This window comes from Geotrypetes seraphini, chromosome 1 (genome assembly GCF_902459505.1).
Source record: "Geotrypetes seraphini chromosome 1, aGeoSer1.1, whole genome shotgun sequence".
Lineage (NCBI taxonomy): Eukaryota > Metazoa > Chordata > Amphibia > Gymnophiona > Dermophiidae > Geotrypetes > Geotrypetes seraphini.
In genome coordinates, this window is record NC_047084.1 from 223,682,561 (window position 1) to 223,700,313 (window position 17,753).

Consider the following 17,753-nt stretch of genomic DNA (forward strand, 5'->3'; position numbering starts at 1 on the left):
TCCTCCAGGGACTAACAGATTATCGAAGGTGAAAACCTAATCTTCCATTCTGTTATGCCCCTTTGGATTCAGTAAGCAAGGTGATGTATCAAAACAATGGCATCATCTTGGGAGGGACAGAAGAGTCTGCCTGCAACACCGAGGGTGCAGGTCTTTGACACAAGGGCCACCGCGTGAGCGGACTGCTGGGCATGATGGACCACTGGACCCAGCAGCGGCAATTCTTATGTTCTTATGAGGTCTCAAAAGAGGCATCAGAGCGAGCCACCACATCTACCCGGAAAAAAAACAGGTAAAGGTAGGAAGAGAGGACCAGGAGCCACCCTGCAAATTTCATCTGAAAAAAAATGCACAAGACTTTACCCACAAAGCAGCAAAACTTCTAGTGGAGTGGGACTGAAAGAAGCCGGTGGCAGGTTGCCACAGGTGACAAACTGCGAAAATGGTCATATGAATCCATCAGGCGATCGAGGTCAGACATCGGTCAACTACGCCAAGGCAGAATAGACAGGACAAATAGATCAGATAGCCGAAAATCATTAGACCTCTCCAGAAGTGGAACAAGACTCTTTTGATGTCCAACTTGCATAAGATCTGATCCTTTTGCTCCTCAGGCAAACAAACCACCTGGGTGACATGGAAAGCAGAAACTACCATCGGTAGAAAGGAAGTTACGGTATGGCAAACAACTCCGGAGTCTGTAATACAGAGAAAGGGTTACTACATGAAAGAGCTTGAAGCTCCAAAAAACTTTGTGCTGATACAAAGGCGCCCAGACAGTCTTGAGCATCAGATCCAGAAGAATGGCAGCCTAAAGTGGCTCGAATGGGGCTTCCACAAGGCCCTGTAGAACGATGATAAGATTTCACGAAGGGAAAGGATGACCCAAGGGAGGCTGCAAACAAAGCACCCCTCTCAGAAACCTGATCACATTTGGATAAGCAGGAAGTGAACTAGAACCCCTGCATGCCCTGAAGCATGAAAAGCCTGCTACCAGAACTTTAAGGGAGGCCACAGCTAAACCCTTATCTACGCCTGCCTGAAGAAAAGCCAGGACCACCAAAATGGGAGCCCACTCAGGCTCCAACCAGTCCTTAGCACACCACTGTTGGGAAGCCTTCCAGGCTGAGGCATAAGAAGTCATAGCTTAGGGTTTCTAGGACTTCAAGAACATTGAGATGACCTTTCCTCCAACAGAGGACCACCACAAAGGGATCTCAAGGCATTCAAGCCACCAAAAAAGATGAACTTTAGGCAAAAAAATAAGAAAAAGATGCAGAGCAAATCCAAAAGACTTCTGTACGGATTGCTTGCAGAAATTGAAACTACAAGGGGCTCTAACTCTTTCTCTAAGGTACGAGGAGCATGTGCTCAGAAAAGTGTTTGGATTTCTGCAACTCCCAGATTGTGGGAAGGATTGAACACCCAGTGTACTAAATTTGGAAGGGACATAACAGAATTTTCAAGGGCCTTATGCTAACCCACAAAACCTTCCATCAGAAGGAGTCAGGTTACATATCAATTAAACTAATATACCCAGATGGCCATTTCGATCTAAGGATGAAAAACGACTCAACATATCTCCAAGACAATCCATACTCCTTGAAATAGCTCGCAAACAATTCTTCATCCACTTCCTGCCAAAACCATGGAACCTTTTACCCGCAGATATCAGAGCACTGGAAAACATAATGGACTTTAGGAAAGCAGTTAAAACCTCTCTCTTTCGATACCCCAACTACAACCCTCCTACCCACTTAAATGAACTAAGGAAATAACCTCACTCACATCCACATGAGCTCATGGATAACCCCGCAGCCCATAAGGCACAGCATATAGCCAAGTTGATTGACCAAGCTACCTGATATACTGAACTATATTCAGTTATAACTCCCAGTATATGTTCTGTTATTTCCCCAGCATGTAACCTTATCCCTTTGTAAATCATTCTGAGTTTTTTGGGAGGATGGGATATAAAAACTAAACTATGGGGGGGGGGGGGGGGGGGATCTGATGTTTGGATTCCATTGAAAATTTTTGAGCATTACATTGTTTATTCCTTTGTGACTGTTTTACTATTTGTGCTTGCTTCTTTGATGGTTTGCAGTTTGCTCAATTAAAAATGATTTAAACAAAATAACTAACTAACTAAATAAAAATGCTTCCTTGAATCGCTTGGATCCACCACTGCTGCAAGGTCAGCGGATCGTGTCCAATCCAGCTTTGTAAAATGCATTTTTCCCCCATGTGGACAGTACGCTCAATAAAACCTTTAAGACCTTTGGGTATTGGTGTTAGCAAGGGTTATTGAAAAAAAACTGGCTGTATGTTCCATTGGTATCTCCAAAAATTCTGTATAGCTGGGCAGCCTCAAAACATGTCTAGCAAAGTGGCATGAGATTGCAAACATTTTACACAGCAATCCAAAGCACTATGCTTTGCCTTTTATGTACCTGTGCATTCTCAGGAGAAACGTATAATTCTGTTCAAAGTCCGTGGCTAGGATGCCTGAAGTAAATTCACCATTGCTTGTTATAGGTAAATATGGTGAAACCTGAAAGGAAGACTTAATTTACATAGGTCAGGATTCACTAACCTGCTCGATCAGGCCCGATCCAGGCAGGTCCAACGAATTCTGTAAACTCTAACATGCAGATGAGGGCGATTGGAGGAACGCCCTCATCTGCAGGCACAGATCGCACTATAGTGATCTCTGCGCATGCGCAGACCATCTGTAGATGGTCTGAGCATGCGTGGGACCTCTGGGCCGTCGAAGTTGGGGTTTTTTCCCCCCTTTCTTCTTCTATTTTTTAACACCAACCAAGGAACCTAAAGTGCTGCCTGCCTGCCCTGAACCCGAACACCCTGCCTGCCCCGACTCTCCCACCCTTCCCCGCACTGCAAGCCCGTGGTTTTAACAACACGGGCTTAAGCGGGTTAAAACCACGAGCTCCCAAAAGTTCCTTGATCACCTATTATTTTTTTAATAGGCGATCAAGGAACTTTTGGGAGCCCATTGTTTTAACCCGCTTAAGCCTGCGGGTTAAAACCATGGGCTTGCAGTGCGGGGAAGGGTGGGAGAGTTTGGGTTAGGCAGCATGTTCGGGGCAGGAAGGCAGGCAGCGGGTTCGGGTTAGGCAGCATGTTCGGGGCTGCAGGATAGGGGCTGACAGGGCAGAGAGCACCGCAGCAGAAGGCAGGGCAGCCAGAAAGGGCTTCAGCGACTGGTCCTCAGCAGTCGCTTTTTTTTTTGATTGGCCAGCCCAGTCGGTGTTGCAGGGTTTTCTTTAGTGAATCGTGTCCCTGCCTATTTTGCATGCCATTGCCTTCATTTGCATGCACGGATCGTAGGATGGTCGGAAGACAAGTAAGTGAATTGGGCCGGAGTCGCAAACCAATCGGTACACGATTGGTTTGCTTTGTGAATCTAGCCCATAGTCTCTTCTAGGTTATAAATATCTGTTAAAAAAACAAACAAAAAACAGCCCGTGCCACCTCAAACCCCCTTTTAAATGTCCCTTGTTCTCTTCCCTCCCCACTCCTGGCATCAAACGAACTCTCTCCTAGCCCATCTGGCCACCCCTTCCCAAAGTGTAAGTAGGCCCCCTTGATCCTGCCCCTTTGTAGCGGCCTTTCAAAATGGCCATCACAAAGGTACTTTGCTCCTGCCCCCGAAGACCTCTGCTGGATCATCAGGCATGTAGATAGGCTTGGGGGAGCCTACCTACACTTTGGGAGGGAGTGACCAGGCAGAGGGAGAGCCTGGCTGAATATCATCCAGGCCTGCATAAGCTCCAGGTGGCCAGACTGCCTGGAAAATGCCCCAATATTCAATGCCAGTGCCTGGACATGGCATAGAACAGAATATCGGGGCATAATTTAGCTGGTGACAATCAACGCTTAAATGCTGACTGCCACCGGCTGAATATTGGGGGGGGGGGGGGGGAGAATAAGGACAGTGATGAATCTAGACTATATGTTTGGCCTGGCTGCTCCAGGTTATTCCTGGTTCTGGCACTTCCAGACCAAACATGGGGCCTGATTCTATAAATGGTGTCTTGGTTAGGTGCTGCTAGACACCTAACTATCCATTAAAAACCCATTAAAAAAATTTAAATTGCTAATTTAGTTTGTAGGCAGATATCCACGTGGCGCCCTCCAACACCTACTTCAAAAGTAGACCTGCTTAGGGGCGGAGAATAGGTGTGGTTGACTTAGGCATCACTAAGCATTGTAGTTAGGATCTCTAGAACGCCTAAGTCCACTTAGGCGCTGCTAGATGTGATTCTATAAAAGACGCATAGTGGTTGGTTGACAACCGGAAGGAGCAGTGCCTAGAAGTTAGGTGCTGTTAATAGAATCAGGCCCAACATGCAGACCAGATATATAGGTGCCCAATATCAGCACCTACAAGTGTCAAGTACAGTGAGTCACACCACCTGAAAGCCCTTTTCACACCCAATTTTCTGTATGTTTAACTATTACCTATCGGAGTGCACTTAGTATGTGCACTTACACTGAAAATGAAATTCAAGCAGCATTGAGATGTTTGGCACAGCACCATCCATTTAAGTGGCTTTTGAAAATTTACCCCTCTGTATCTAACATGGTACCTCAATACTATCACTATATTACCAGAATAAAACCCAGTGCTGCAATGAATGAAAATTTTGTAGCAAATGAATTTTAAGTAGGATCCAGAAAACATTTCTTGTAGAGGGGAGGAATGCCTAGTGGTTAGAGCTGCAGCCTCAGCACCCTGAGGCTGCAGGTTCAAATCCAGCACTGCTCCTTGTGACCCTGGGCAAGTCACTTAAGACTCCATTGCCCCAAGTATGTTAGTCAGATTGTGAGCCCACTGGGACAGATAGGGAGAAATACTTGAGTACCTGAATGTAAACCATTTAGGCTCTAAGTGATGAATGAATATAATATTTCTCTGTCAACTCTCTATCTTTTCCACCTCATCCCTGCATATAGCTCTTCCCATTATTCCCTTCAATGCTCTCTCCTTTCCCTAGCCCCTTCTCCCCAATACTATCTCTCAGCTCAACCCCCTCCTCCACACACATATCCCCCTTATCTTCGCAAGCTTGTCTCTCCTACCTACATTTTGTTCTGAAGACATTCTCCCTCAATGTTCCTTTTCCTCACCTCATAAAGCTGCTAGCACCCTTACCTTCAAATACATGCTTCCTCCTCACAGCTCTCTCAGCATGACAGTCATGTGGTGTCCGAAACTCAGTGCAGCTCTCAGTCTCATGAGAATAGCACAGGAGTTTGGGTATCATGAGATAGACTGCAGTGGCTCTTCTTTATCTACACACTATACCTAGCCACATCTTCTTCTTGCTAGCTTGTAGATAAATTCTAGCCCCAGAAGAAATCACCCAGCATACTTCATTGGCCTCGTAGATTTTATATGGGCTGAGCTTGTGTTTCAAGGAAATTAGATGAACACATGTTCGGGAGTAGCCACAGACTCAATATACAGTGTTCTTATAAGACCAATTTCTCTATATACTGTAGCTCCCAAATCCTGCCATCAAGAACCTAGAACAGGTTTATTTTTTAGTATCATTAAATATCCAAACTCATTACCAGTTATTTCATGAATATTCATTGTGTATATCCTGAAACCCCAACCCAGTGAGAGGCTCTTAAAGATTTGATCTTAGAAACACTAGTTTAACGAATCATACAGTTCATATTAACTTGAAGTACTCTTACAAGATCCTGGTGCTCTTGGAAAGCAATTTCCTCAGACATGATTTGTCTGAGTGACACTTGTGGAGTCTGTGTATTCCAGTGGTCCATGAATGGCAGCCCTTCCTTAAGCTCTGACTGCTCGCTGAAGACCTTGCATGACCCAGTAGATGCAGGAGCAGGGGGCCGGGACTTCCAGTCTGCATTCTTGCTCAGCAATTCACCTTCTGTACCTTGGAGAAAGGAACTGACCTCTGAATCATCCAACTGGGACTGCTCAGACAAGGACCAGTCTGCAAAATAGCATTTCATACAAGGGCATTTCATTTAATCAGTTACACCCAACAACCCTGGCCTTTATCAGAAATACCTGAATGATAGGTCTACCACAATTGGTAGGATGAAACTGGTAGTTGAAGACAATTGGTAAGATCATCCTACCAACTATTGCCCTACCTCTTACATCTACAAATTGTTGGAAATAGGATCCTTAACCATCCCCCCCCCCAAGAAGCAGCAGCTTGGCAGCATGGGGGTGCCATGCCCTCCTAATCCCCCAGAAGAAACAGCAGCTTGGTGGCAATCACTTCAGAAGACCCCCCCCCCCAATCTCCCATAAGTAGTAAATAGGTCTACTCCTTCTCTTCCTCCTCCTGCACAGCTGTTCACATATCTTATGTGAAAGAGTTCCCTCTGACATCAGAGAGAACCTCCCTCCAATGCTGAGGGAGCTTCTGATGTCAGAGGAAATGCTTACGGGTCAGCCATTGCCTGTGGATTTCTACACAGACCTTAGAAGAGAAGAAGTAGACCTATATGGAGAGATACAGGCCTATGCAGAGAGGTACAAAAAAAAAAATTGGAGGGGGGACACGAAGTACATATCGCGGGAGGGCCTTCCAGTCTGACGCAATAGGCCTATGCGGAGAGGGAGGAGAGTACAAAGAGATACAGACCTATTTGGAAAGGTACAAAAAAAACCTGTGGGAGAGGGACACAAAGAGATATATACCACGGCAGAGGCCCTCCACAGAAGGGCCTCCTGTTCCGACGCAGTTGGCCTATGCGAAGAGGTACAAAAATACCGTGAGAGGGGGCCATGCAATACCTGTAATAGGAAGGGCAACAATTGGTAGGATTTTCCAACCCACTGTCTTCCTACCAATTGTCATTCTACGAATTGTCATCCTACCAATTGTCAGGATCCCATCAAAACTGACTCTAGCAATTGTGCTTCCACAGAGTTGCATATGAGCCATTTAGACATTTATGATCCTTGTCTCTTAATCTCAAAAAAACAAAACCATGGTCATAACCAAAAACATAAAAATACATTTTTTATCACTCACAATATTTACCACAAAAGATCCTCTACGCCTTATTCCCATTTAAAATATATTTTTGGCTAAAACAAACGAGTACAGACAACTGTGATGAATGATACCATAAAACAGCAGGGGCTGAGTGTTAGAGGGGATGACCACTAGTGCTGCCTGATTCAGGAAAAAAAAATTCTGATTCGATTCGGCCTATTGAATCGATTTTTTGATTTGATTTTCATCCCCTTTGCCCTCTCCTACCCACACTGGCGCAGTGGTGCAAACAAAATAAACAAACAAAAAAGACTTTTCCGCTCTCTGTTAAATCCTAACTCACATTCGTGGTCTAACACCAGCTCTGGCAGGATATACATTTCAAATCTGACATATTGTAATCACAAAACAGAAAAAAAAATTATTTTTCTACCTTTTGTTGTCTGGTCATTATTCAAATCATGTTGGTCCCATGCTCTGGTTGTCTTGTGTAACTTGGTCTCCTGCCCATTTGTCGTTTTCTCGGTGCTAACCATCCATTTTTCATCTCTGTGTTTCCCTTCCCTCCCCTCTGAGGTCTGGCATCTTTCCTTTTTTTGTCTCCATCCCCGCGCAGCTGCAGCGATGGACCCCCACCATCCCCAGATCCACCATCTCTCCTTTTCTTAACTACCCTTTCATCCAGCATCTCTCCCTCCTTCTCCACCACCCCAGGGTCCACCATCTCTCCCTTTCTCTTCCCAACTACCCTCCTATCCAATATCTCTATCCCCCCTCCACACCATCCCTTGTGTCCAACTTCTCTCCCTTTCTGTTCCTTCCCTCCCTAAATCCCATTGTCCACCATCTCTCTCCCTCCATCTCCTCTGTTTTTAGACCCATTATTTCTTCCCCCCTCCAGTCCGGCATATGCACATTTCTTTGAATCCCCCTTCCCTCCCTCCCTCTGTGTACTTCTATACCAGGGCCCTCTTCCCCCGAAGGCCTGCCCCCCCTCCCCGAATGCCTGCATGTTTCCCCCGGCCTCCCGGTCTTAACCTTTACTTAATTACAGCAGCGGAGCAGCCTGCAGAGAGGATCGCCAGTGTTTTAGCAATCCTTGCAGGCTGCCGTTGTCTTCAGGAGCATGTTCAATCTTCTGCGATCCTGCTCATGACGTCGGAGGAGGAACTGCGGCAGAGTGAACGTGCTCCTGAAGATGATGGCAGCCTGCAAGGATCGCTAAAGCACCGGCTGCGGGAGGCCAGGGGGGGAAGCCAGAGAACACCAGCACTTCCCAACTGACCCTTGCCCCCTAAAGCAGGAGTGGTAGTGGACAGCCAGCAAGAGGCAGCGCTGCCGCTCCTTATTTAGGAGATCTGAAGGCACGGGAACGAGAGTTGGGCCCCAAATCAGCCAGACTGATTTTTTAAAAAAACCAAATCGATTTGAATCTATTCACCCGAAGTGAATTGGTGAATCGATTTGAATCAGGAATCAGGCAGCACTAGTAACCACTCTCACAGTATATACAAGTAGTCCCACTAGAATTGCAACAGTAAATTAGCCGATGGAAGCCGTTGTACAGGGCTCATCTGGAGTACTGTGTGCAATTCTGGAGGCCACATTACAGTAAAGATGTGCGCAGAATTGAATCGGTTCAGCGGACGGCCACCAGGATGATCTCGGGGCTCAAGGGTCTCTCGTATGAAGAGAGACTGAACAAATTGTAGCTCTACACTCTCGAGGAACGTAGGGAGAGGGGAGACATGATCGAAACATTTAAGTACCTCACGGGACGTGTCGAAGTGGAAGATGATATTTTCTTTCTCAAGGGACCCTCGGCCACAAGAGGGCACCTGCTCAAACTCAGGGGCGGAAAATTTCATGGCGACACCAGAAAGTATTTCTTCACAGAGAGAGTGGTTGATCATTGGAACAAGCTTCCAGTGCAGGTGATCGAGGCAGATAGTGTGCCAGACTTTAAGAATAAATGGGATACCCATGTGGGATCCCTATGAGGGTCAAGATAAGAAAATTGGGTCATTAGGGCATAGACAGGGGGTGGGTAAGCAGAGTGGGCAGACTTGATGGGCTGTAGCCCTTTTCTGCCGTCATCTTCTATGTTTCTATGAAGCAAAAAAAGACAGCAAAACAGTGTAAAAGCATTTTTTTTCCAAATGCTTTCACACATTTTACTCTTTTTATGTGAAATGGAATCCCTCCAGGTGGTACAGCACTGTCATTATCTCTGTAATTTCTTGAAATAAAAGGAAATAAGAATCACCTCAATCAGAACTGAGCCTGGAATCTGGCACCATTCACCCTTTATATGCAGCTCCCAGAGATTATTTCTACCATTTAGTATCTTTCCCTCCCCGCTCCCTGCTAAGACACCTAGGCCTAGATGCTTTAAACTCACCGCACCTGTAACGACTGACACTAAATCAGTTTGAACTGGTTTAGCATTGAAATAATTTACCAACTGATGCACATAATTGCTCACCCCAGGCTTTTCTGTCGGTTCATTGCAGCCTCCGACTCTGCTATGCATATGTAGTGTAATGAGGTCATTAGTATTAAAATGAGATCATTAATATTAAAACGAGCACTCCGACTGATACCCTAACATCGCTTTGTAATGAACAAAATTTAGCAATGACTTCTAATGACCCAAAATTAGCGACCGGTCTGGAGGTGCTGGTGTGTTACCAATAGGTCTGCCATGTGTTAAAGGTGTGTTTATGTGCACCCCTCCTTCATGAAGATCAGCAGGAGTGATGCTCACCCTCCTGCAGATGATCTTCATGGGGGGAGGGGGGGAAGGGCTGAGTGGCCAAGGCAGGAGGGAATGGGAATCCCTCCTGCTAATATTTTTTTGTTCGTATGCTGTTTGTGGTGGTGGTGGTGAGGATAGCACAACCTTCTTTTTTTAATGGAGACAGATACTGTGCATGTGTAACACACGCATATCTGAGCCCATTAAATAAAATAGAAAGTCTTCCTGCCCTGAACAGCTGAGCAACAGGAGGCTGCATCAGGGCTTCCGCTGATCAGCTGTTTGGGTTTACCCTGCCGGCTCTGTGCATGTGTAAGTAGCTTTTCCAATGAATGATCGGATAGGATTACGGTGGATCTGCACAAAACTCATTTGCATGCAAAATTATTTCAACATAGATGGCCTTTTCAAATATGACAATTTATCAGCACCACAGCTACCCACAGGATTTTAACGATTTTAGAGCATCCAGCCCATAGTTAGGTCATTGCAATACTAGGACAGGAGTCATGCACCAGGAGCTCCTTCTAGAATCTTAAAATCAATGACTGGAACTCCCCCTACTCAGAGGCTGTGAACATAGCCTTAGTAGCATCCCCAGCACTATCTGGCCTGGAGAGTGGAAGACTGACCCAGGAATAAAACTTAGGTCCTCTAAGTGCCAGGGCACAGGACTGCTATCGAGCCACTGGAACAGCTTTTGTATTTTTGACTTCTGCTGTCTCAATTATTTTCCACATTACTTTGACAATACAGAGTAGAATGGATCAGAACAACATGGCAAAGCCATGCTACTAAGTAGTATTTAGATAGAGCCAGGGAATTGACAAGGTCAGGATGAAACCCTAAAGCAGTGCAGTGAAGGAAGGGTGGGGTTGATCAGACAAACAGCTAGCTTTCAATGAAGTTTTAATTTCATTTTTCCTACCCAACTCATTTGTACACTGACACAAGAGACTTGCATACCTTCCAAAATCAGCTGATAAGACAAAGCTTCTCGTCTTTGCCGTTCCTAAAGAAAAGTATTAAAAATTAAAAACATCACATGTTACTGAGGAAACATGTCCCTGACCTTTTCTAGAATTCTACCTCCACCTCCCCTTCTCAAAGAGGATCCTGATACAATCCTGTGAACAGGCATTCCATGCTCTGCCTTACAATTGAACAAAAAAAGATATTGGCTATATGACCAATATCATGCAAGAAACACCACTAGTGTGGGCACTGATAAAGAAAGCACAGGAAAGAATGAGTAAAAACAGAGGGCAGAAAACATTTCAGATCCTTTTCAAACAAAGATACAAGATAAGATTCACACAGGAGAAAAGTATTTAAAAACAGATGCATTTTTCCCATCACCTATAATATAGCAACTCAACTCAGCTGATAAACAATCTTGGAAACAGAGTTTATAATCATGAGGGAAAGAAGGGCTGGATTATGAGTTACATTTCACTTTTTTTTCCATTTGACAACTATTTTTCCTAATTAACCTAGCAACCACAAGCAATCATTCCCAGGATAGTGCTGGCAGGAAATCCATGAAAGCAGCCAGAGAACGTCTTTTCAAACTTACCTTGTTTGTATCACTAGAGACCTTTGGTCTGTCCCAGTATGGCAATTCTTATGTTTACCAAGTGTGCACAAAGTTGGCACACTTTAATAAATGGAAACTCAAAACCAGGTTGGATACCAAATTGGTAGGTTCTTTTGGGTTGGTTTTTTTTGTTTGATTTTCTTTTAATTTGGATTTCAAACTTTTCTTAAAACATTTTGCAAAAAAAATGAATCGGTGCAAACTAAGGGAGTAATCACGGGTGGCCCAGGACCCTTCACTTCTTCCTCAGACTCACCCCCACCCCACAGTCAGGTGCACCATTCCTGTAGCTGCCTGGGATCCACAAGCCCTGCTAGCTGAAGATATCCAGAGCCTATCCTAAATTTAAAAAGAATGACAGTCAACAGCAGCACTTTGAGTCGCAGATACCAGGAGCATGAGCATGTTCAGTTCACATAGTAAGAATTGAACATGCTTGTGGTGCCAACATCAACTTTGGTCATTGTAGCAGTGAGTCAAATCCTGCCAACCTTTTTTCAGCCCTATATCTGGCTCCGCTTCGATGTCGATGACTAGCTTGATATGGGCCTGTTCATCTTGGAAGCATGGAGTGACACTGATGGTACCGATCATGAGACAAAGGTACCAGTGTTTTTTTTTTTCTTCTATTCTAGAGCCACACCTATGGTACCGGTCATCGACCGGTGTTCTTTTCTTCCTGCTCTGGAAGGACACCAATGGTACCGGTCGGGGATCATGGGTACTGGTGTTTTGTTCTTTCTCCTTCAGGAGCGGCACCAATGGTCATTGGCCCTGGGTGCCGGTGCTTTTTTCTTTCTACTCTGGACCGACACCATGGGTACCGGTCATGGACCAACTGTACCGATTTCCTTTTCTCTCTGCTTGGCAATGACACCTTCGGTTCCGGACATGGACCAACGATACCAGTGTCCTTTTCTCTCTGCTTGTCACTGACACCGTCAGTGCCGGTCATGGACCAACAGTACCGGTGTCTTTTTCGCTTTCCTTGGCACTCACATCATGGGCACCAGTCACGGACAAACGGTACCGGTGCCCTTTTCTCTCTGCTTGGGAATGACACCATTGGTACCGGTGTCCTTTCCCGTCTGCTCCGGTGGTGCTTTGTGCTTTGATATCGGTTTTGTTCATCTTGGGAGTGTTGACCCTTGGTACCAGCGTTATATCCATTGGTACTGATACCGATTCTCCTTTTTTAACAGTGTTTCTTTCATGTCCATGATTTCGGTCGACATCGGCATGTTTTCACTGTTCCTGAGCGTGATGTAGATGTTTTCTCATTGGTGTCGCCCTCCCTACTCAATGTCAACTTCTCTCTTGACGCCATGTTATTGTTGTCAGTTCTGATCAATGTTGCTGTCCATATCGACCTTCAGGTCGATGTCAGATTTTCTTCTCGACATCGCTATGTTCAACTGTGATCCAGTTATTTGGGTTCTGTTGACAATGTCTCTTGTAGTGCTGCCCGGTTCAGTTTTTTTAATTCTGGGGATATTTTCACTTGAGACTTCTCTGATTTTGTTGACTCCTTCCCGTGTCACCAGTTGTTGTTGCAGTTACCGGTGTCGGTGATTGAGACATAACCAATTGGCTCTTTCAAAAATTCACTATCCAGCCCAGGCTCTACAAGACCTAGACCACCTGAGCACTACTTGTTCACCTTCTGTTAATGAAGGAGCTCTGATCAGCCAGTTGTCCAGATATGGATGCACCTCTGTGATCCTGCGTATCAATACTACACAACCCTCACTTGGCAGGGATGTGCATTTGGCTACCTGAGCAACCAAGGAATCCATCTTAGGCTGAGCGAACATCTGTTGACACTCCTGTCTCATAGGACAGTGTTTCTCAACTTGGTCCTGGAGTACCCTCTTGTCAATCAGGTTTTCAGGATATCCACACTGAACTTGCATAAACTTGATTTGCAAATACTGCCTCCATTATATGCAAATTTCTTTCATGCATATTCATTGTGGATATCTTGAAAACCTGACTGGTAAGGGGTATTTCAGGACTGAGTTCAGAAACACTGTTATAAGATACAGCCCAGTTATTGTTTTCACTACCTTTTGTATTAAGCAGGATATCAAATGTACAATAAGCAAACATTTAGAGAGCCCTCAGGAGCATCCAAGTGCTCCAGGACTAAAACACTCATATTAGGATGCAATGGGAAAGATGTGAACTGTATTTTCACTGCTCAGGATAGAATACTGACTGGAAGGGACCTGCTAGGAGTCTAACTGTAACTTCCACAGGGAGTTGGTAAAGAGCTCTAATAGCACCAAAGTCTTGAACAGCTGGAATACTGTAGGATCCTCCTTGGTCGAGGGTAACCACTGCTTCCTGCATACTAAGAACATAAGGATAGCCTTACTAGATCAGACCAATGGTCCTTCTAGCCCACAATCCTGTCTTCACAGAGGTCAATCCAAGTCACAAGTTAGAATACACATTTTTGTGGATATCTTTTGTTTCATGAGTAAATCAAGGAAAATTTTTGTTGTTTACCTGGCAATTACATCACTTTCTTTTCCAGAGATAAATAAAAAAAAAAGATTTGACATCGATATGTGAACATTTCTTAAGAAAGAACTGAATATTTCATGGGGTATCCTAATTTTTTCACATGACTGTATATTTATTGTAGAGATCATGGAAACCTGACTGGATGGGTGTATTCTGAAAACTGGGTTCAGATCCACTGGTCTATATCATTACATAGAAACGAAGGCAGATAAAGGCCACATGGCCTCTCTAGTGCCATCTACTATCCCTTCCTCCCCTTAGAAATCCAATATACTTTTCCAAGCTTTCTTGAATTCAGATATATTTTCCATCTCTACTACCTCCACTGAGAGGCCATTCCACACATTCACAAACCTTTCCATGAAAAAGTCTTTTCTGAGGTTACTTTGACTTGTTACTCTCCTTCTCCTCTCATATCCAACAGACTGGCAAAACGTGTTTCTGTATAATATTGCTAAAATCCGTCCTTTCCTTTCTGAGCACACTGCCAAAACCCTCATCCACACTTTCATCACCTCTCATCCGGGTTACTGCAATGTGCTTCTCACCAGTCTACCAATATTGCTCCACTTCAATCTGTTCAGAATGTCGTTACACACTTCATATTCCACCAGGTCGTTATACCCACATTACTCCTCAGGTCACTTCACAGGCTCCCGGTCCGTCACTGCATACGATTCAAACTCCTCTTACTGATGTTCAAGTGTACTCACTCTGTATCTCTCCTCTCTTGTTACTCCCTATACTCCCCTCCAGGAACTCCACTCATCAGACAAGTCCCTCCTCTCTATACCCTTCTCCTCTACCACCAACTCCTGTCTCTATCCCTTCTACCTTGCTACACCACATACTTGGAACAACCTGCCTGGCTCACTACGTCAGCCTCCTTTTCTGGCGGTATTCAAAGCCAGACTTAAAATTCACTGATTTGAAGCTGTGTTTAAACACTGACCCAATCAACATATCTGTCTGTCGTCATTCCCTTAATAGTCCCCTACCACCTTTTAGCCCCCTCTGTGTGCCTGTCATAATTAGATTGCAAGCAGGGACTGTCTCTTGCATGTACAGTGTACAGCTCCACATGCACCTGGTACAGCTATAGAAATAATAAATTGTTGTTGTACTTCCAAGTCTATCTCCTTTCAACTTCATCCTATGCCCCCTCATTCGAGTTTCCTTTCAATTGAAAGAAACTCACCCCATATACATCTATGTCTTGTATTTAAACATCTCTATCGTATCTCCCCTCTCCCACTTTTCCTCCAAAGTATACATATTGATATCTTGAAGTCTATCCCCATACTGTATGCTTTATGAAAACGACCATTGACTATTTAAGTAGCCATCCTCTGGATGACTCCATCCTGTTTATCTTTTTGAAGGTGGAGTCTCTAGAATCGTACACAATATTCTAAATGAGGTAAAGGAAGAAGTGAGGAGTAGCCTAGTGGCAGAGCTGCTGTCTCAGCACCCTGAGGTTGTGGGATCAATCCCAGCATTGTTCCTTGTGAACCTGCAAGTTGCTTAATCCTCCATTGCCTCAGGAACAGAAAAAGGCGGTATAAAAGTCCCATCCCCCCTTCTAACTTCAGCAGAACTCACAATTATAGGACTAATAAGAGTTTACATACGTACACAGCTATCCAATACCAATATACTAAAAACTCAATTTTACATAGGATGTTGAGATGGGTGTTGATGTGTCCAGGACAAAACATGCACTATTCCCCCTGCATTTCACAAAGACTCATCCAAATACAGATTCTCTAGGAAAATAAGTACTGTATAAGGACATAAAATAAAGCACATGTATCTGCTGGCACACATGAAGAAGAAAGTGATTCTTAAAAACTGTACACGAGGGGGAGAGGGAAACAGTGTCTTGTACTGCCCCATATGTGTTTGAGAGCAGTGTTTTAAAAATTGCTGCATGTAATAGCACTGATCCCCTCTCACCTCCTAATCCCTTCCTGAACCAGCAACACTTTTCTCCTAGCCCCTTACATCAATACCCCTGCAGAAGCACTTCCCCCCATGACGATTCCAATCCCATCTCTAACTACAGATCTCTGGTGCCCTGGTGGAAGCAGGACTATAATCTTCATGTTTAGAAGTAGCAAGATTACTACTAGTGGGTAAAGGGTAAACCACCTTGCCATGATTAGGAGAGCAGGTATATCTCACAGTTAAGACTTTGGGCTCCTTTTACTAAGCTGCGATAGCATTTTTAGCGCACACAGCATTTTAGCATTCGCTAACTCCGCGCTACACAGCTAGAACTAACGCCAGCTCAATGCTGGCGTTAGCGTCTAGCGTGCACGACAATTCTGCGTGCACTAAAACAGCTATTGCAGGAGTCCTTTAAGTGAAGAGAAATTTTAAAGTTTCAATAAACAGCCATTTACAGGACAATTCTGTTATAAAGACTGTCCTGATTAGTTTGTCACAAATTGTATCATCCTCCTAAGGTACTGCAGTGGATCACATCTCATGACTGACTTAACAAGACTCCTGACATTATTTTAATGCACATTAAAACTAACTCAAATACAATAAAATGACCAAGATTGCCTAACATATAATAGTGATGATGCTAGACTGAAGAGATACAGATATGCAGCATTTCATTTTTTTTTATCCCATGCAGCATGGACATGGTATCTTTATTTGCAAATTATAGCAACTGATGTTGGATGGGCAAATCTGGTCCTTGGGGACCACAAAATGGTTTTAAGGATATTATTTATAACAAAGGTTCATGAGATATATTTTCATAGATCTGGTCCAAAACATTATTTGGAGACTTCAAAGATGAAATTATTTAATCCTGTGTGCACCATGTGCAGTAATATTCAGCACACAAATAAAGACAAAGGAATTCATTTCAAGAATTCTACCAACCATAATGGATTCTTTCCATTTCTTATGAATTGTTTGAGCCAAATTCAGATCCATGTATACCACACAGTCCTCACCAGTCAGTGAACCTGAAGGGGGAAAACAATTTTCTTATTAAAGCGTTCAAAGTGATTGGTCCAAAGATGAGTAAACAAAGAACGTGCTGCCCTTCCCCATGTCACAGAATGCTGTTCACTAATCTACTATTAAATTTTGTGGACTTAATGATAGATATGATAACCCATAATTTCTGAAAGGCTGCAACTCTATAAAACTAAACTTTTCCTCAGATGCCATTTAGAGTAAGTCTCCACGGTAGAAAAACCATCTCTGATTTCAACTTCATGATTCTTTTTAATTTATTTTCCGTTTAATTTGTTATAATAGTGATATACCCTCATAACAATATCCTGAATTTAAGAGACAGCAAAGACACTTACCTGTAGCAGATGTTCTCTAAAGACAGCAGGCATACAGTGGGGAGCAAAAGTTTGTGAACACCCAGTCAGAAGTTTTAGATCTAGCAAGTGTGCTAAGGAAACTAAGGCAATAATGGTCTATTTTTCTTCCTGATGTTCTTCAATAAATGTTTGTTTACTTGAAAGCATGTTTCTGTATAAACACTGTGATAGTTTAGTGTTTTTTTTTAGAAATTTGGACTAAACCCATCAAGTGAGTGAATCTAAATCTTGTATATAATATGTGTGTTGATGCTTTCTTTGAGGACAAGCAGGCATAATATTCTCACATGTGGGACTCCAAGATACTAGGATCATGTCTCTGGAAGAGGTTAAACATTGAATATACAGGAGCCTGATGAAGCCCTATATGGTTGGAGGGAAAGTTGGCTTTAAGTAGAGAATAGATTTTACAGAACTGCTTGTCCAAACTGACTCTCTCTTCTGGAGTTGTGTTATAAACAGTAGTGAGACTGAACGTATGGATTGAGGAC

At 43.9% G+C, this 17,753-nt stretch overlaps 1 protein-coding gene across 7 annotated transcripts in view; it reads right to left on the bottom strand.

The window, feature by feature from the left end:
- N4BP2 (NEDD4 binding protein 2) overlaps window positions 1-17,753 on the bottom strand; it is a 225,373-nt gene that overhangs the window by 87,124 nt on the left and 120,496 nt on the right. For all 7 annotated transcript variants that reach the window (XM_033947102.1, XM_033947095.1, XM_033947076.1 and 4 more), the window contains 3 exons: window positions 16,805-16,890; window positions 10,744-10,789; window positions 5,731-5,999 (listed from right to left, as the gene is read on the bottom strand). In XM_033947102.1, the coding sequence (XP_033802993.1) occupies window positions 5,731-5,999; window positions 10,744-10,789; window positions 16,805-16,890 (401 nt within the window). The remainder of the gene's footprint in view (window positions 1-5,730; window positions 6,000-10,743; window positions 10,790-16,804; window positions 16,891-17,753) is intronic.